Source organism: Poeciliopsis prolifica, unplaced genomic scaffold (genome assembly GCF_027474105.1).
Source record: "Poeciliopsis prolifica strain line A6 unplaced genomic scaffold, Auburn_PproV2 SCAFFOLD056, whole genome shotgun sequence".
Lineage (NCBI taxonomy): Eukaryota > Metazoa > Chordata > Actinopteri > Cyprinodontiformes > Poeciliidae > Poeciliopsis > Poeciliopsis prolifica.
Window position 1 is genome coordinate 77072 of NW_026562431.1, and position 1944 is coordinate 79015.

Below are 1944 nucleotides of genomic sequence, written 5' to 3' on the forward strand. Positions count from 1 at the left end.
TAAACACATTTACACACCACAGTAAATGTGTTTTTTTTTTCACATTCCCGTGATGATTTAGATCTTGGAATTGCTAGTAAGCTTTTTAGACATTTCCACTGATGTTCTTAATAATCCAATGAGGTTAAATACTTAGAAATCTTCCCCCTCACTCTGATCTTTAGTTCCTCTCATGGAGCTGTGGCTCCATGAGAGGAACTAAATAGTAGCTGTGGCTTCATGAGAGTCACAACTACTATTACTTTGAGCCAGAATAAACATGTTTATTAAAATAAAACGTTAATTTAAATCTGAATCTACCAGGGTTGTAAAACATTTTGGGGACATTCATACATTATCTGTTGCGCAGTTAAACATATGCTGAAACACGAAGACAAGTTTAATTGCTGTTTCATTAACTTTTTTTTTTTTCACTCAAAAGCAGAAGAAGAAATCCCTCTTGGATCTTTTTTTTTTCATCATAAATAAAAAAAATCTTTTTTTCAATTAAAGTCAAGAGTCCACAGTTAAATCACTACTTCATTTAATGCTTCAACTCTATGATCAGTGCAATATCTTAATATTAGAGGAGCCAGGCTTTAGTATCTGAAGTGAGACAATAAGCTTCATAGATTTTCTGAACCAAGGATAGAAGAAGGCATATATGACAGGGTTCAAGCAGGAGTTGAAATGTGGCAGCCAAATCTCAAAGGCTGCAGATGAAGCATCCACCGCAGTGTCAGTGCCTTCCAGGGTTGGGAAAAAGTACGGACAGAAACAAAGCAGAAATACAACTACAACGATACCGAGTGTTCTGGCTGCTTTCATCTCACTTCTCCTCACAGCTACAAGGCCAGGTTTGGCAGCTGCAGCTGTAATTTGGGAACGCAGCATACGAGCTTGGGACAAAGCAATGACAAACACTTTGAAATACAGATATATGATGACAGTGATGGGCACGATGAAGGTGAAAATCATGTCAATTGTCCCTGCAATGTTACTAATGACAACCACACACTCTCCAAAGCAGGAGATGGATACTCCAGGTTCTACCAAATGATCGTGTAGAAGAAGAAGCCTGTAAAAAACCGAGCCAACCCAGCACAGACTCACACAGACCTGCGCTGTGCTCTTAGTAACCTTGGTGGGGTAAAGCAGAGGGTAGCAGATAGCTAAGTACCGGTCAAGTGCAATGAGTACCATATTCGCAACAGAAGCTGAGGTAATGATGTAATCTATAATGTAATAGAGAGTGCATAGGATGTTCCCAAGAAACCAGCAGGCTTCAATGTAGATGATTTCAACCGGCATCAGCAGGAGGCCCACCAGGAGGTCAGACACAGCCAGAGAGAGGAGGAGGAGGTTGGTGGGAGTGTGCAGCTGCCTGTGGAGAGAGGAGAACTTCAGGATACATCCACTCAGGAGGGACTCACACCAGTATGCTAAAAAAACAGATGAACGACAACAACAAAACAAATTGTTAGACCATGAAACACAACATCACCAAAACAGTTTCTTGTATTTATACAAACAAATAATTTTAGATCACTGTAAGTGCCTGAAATGGGAAATGGAAATGATGACCAGAAGGTTAAGTGCCACAGTGATGAGGGAGATGGAAGAAAGCAGAACATAGATCAGCATCACTGTGGAATGGGGGTGTGTTGGCTTCCTGCAGGAGGAGTTTAGCTGTGGAACACACAGTTCTGTTCCCTCCAGAGTTTCCATCATTAGACAGGAAAGCTGCAAACCTGTGCAAGCCCCAGAATCTAGTTCTTATAACCCAGACCTTAAAACCCCTCCTTTTGGATTACCCGGGAAACATGTTTTTTTGTGTGACACACAATTTGTTAGGACTAGCATGAGCATTTTACAATCCTGCAAATATATTAAAGGGCCAGTATTATGTAAAATCGACTTTGAGATTTTGCATTATGTTATGATGTTTTTTTCTCATCAAAAAGA

At 40.3% G+C, this 1944-nt stretch overlaps 1 protein-coding gene across 1 annotated transcript; it reads right to left on the reverse strand.

The window, feature by feature from the left end:
• Positions 1-543: 543 nt before the first annotated feature.
• On the reverse strand, positions 544-1710 carry LOC129379166 (trace amine-associated receptor 13c-like). The gene is made up of 2 exons (XM_055059820.1): positions 1538-1710; positions 544-1363 (listed from the first exon to the last, which is right to left on the reverse strand). The coding sequence occupies exons 1-2, from the start codon at positions 1708-1710 to the stop codon at positions 544-546; spliced, it is 993 nt and encodes a 330-aa protein (XP_054915795.1).
• Positions 1711-1944: the final 234 nt, after the last annotated feature.

What these genes read in the sequence shown, in the direction of transcription:
- LOC129379166 (XM_055059820.1), bottom strand. Translation starts at nt 1,710, where the DNA reads ATGATGGAAACTCTGGAGGGAACAGAACTGTGTGTTCCACAGCTAAAC. An exon ending in ATTTCCATTTCCCATTTCAG is followed by an intron (nt 1,364 to 1,537) that starts GCACTTACAGTG and finishes CTCTCTCCACAG; the next exon opens with GCAGCTGCACACTCCCACCA.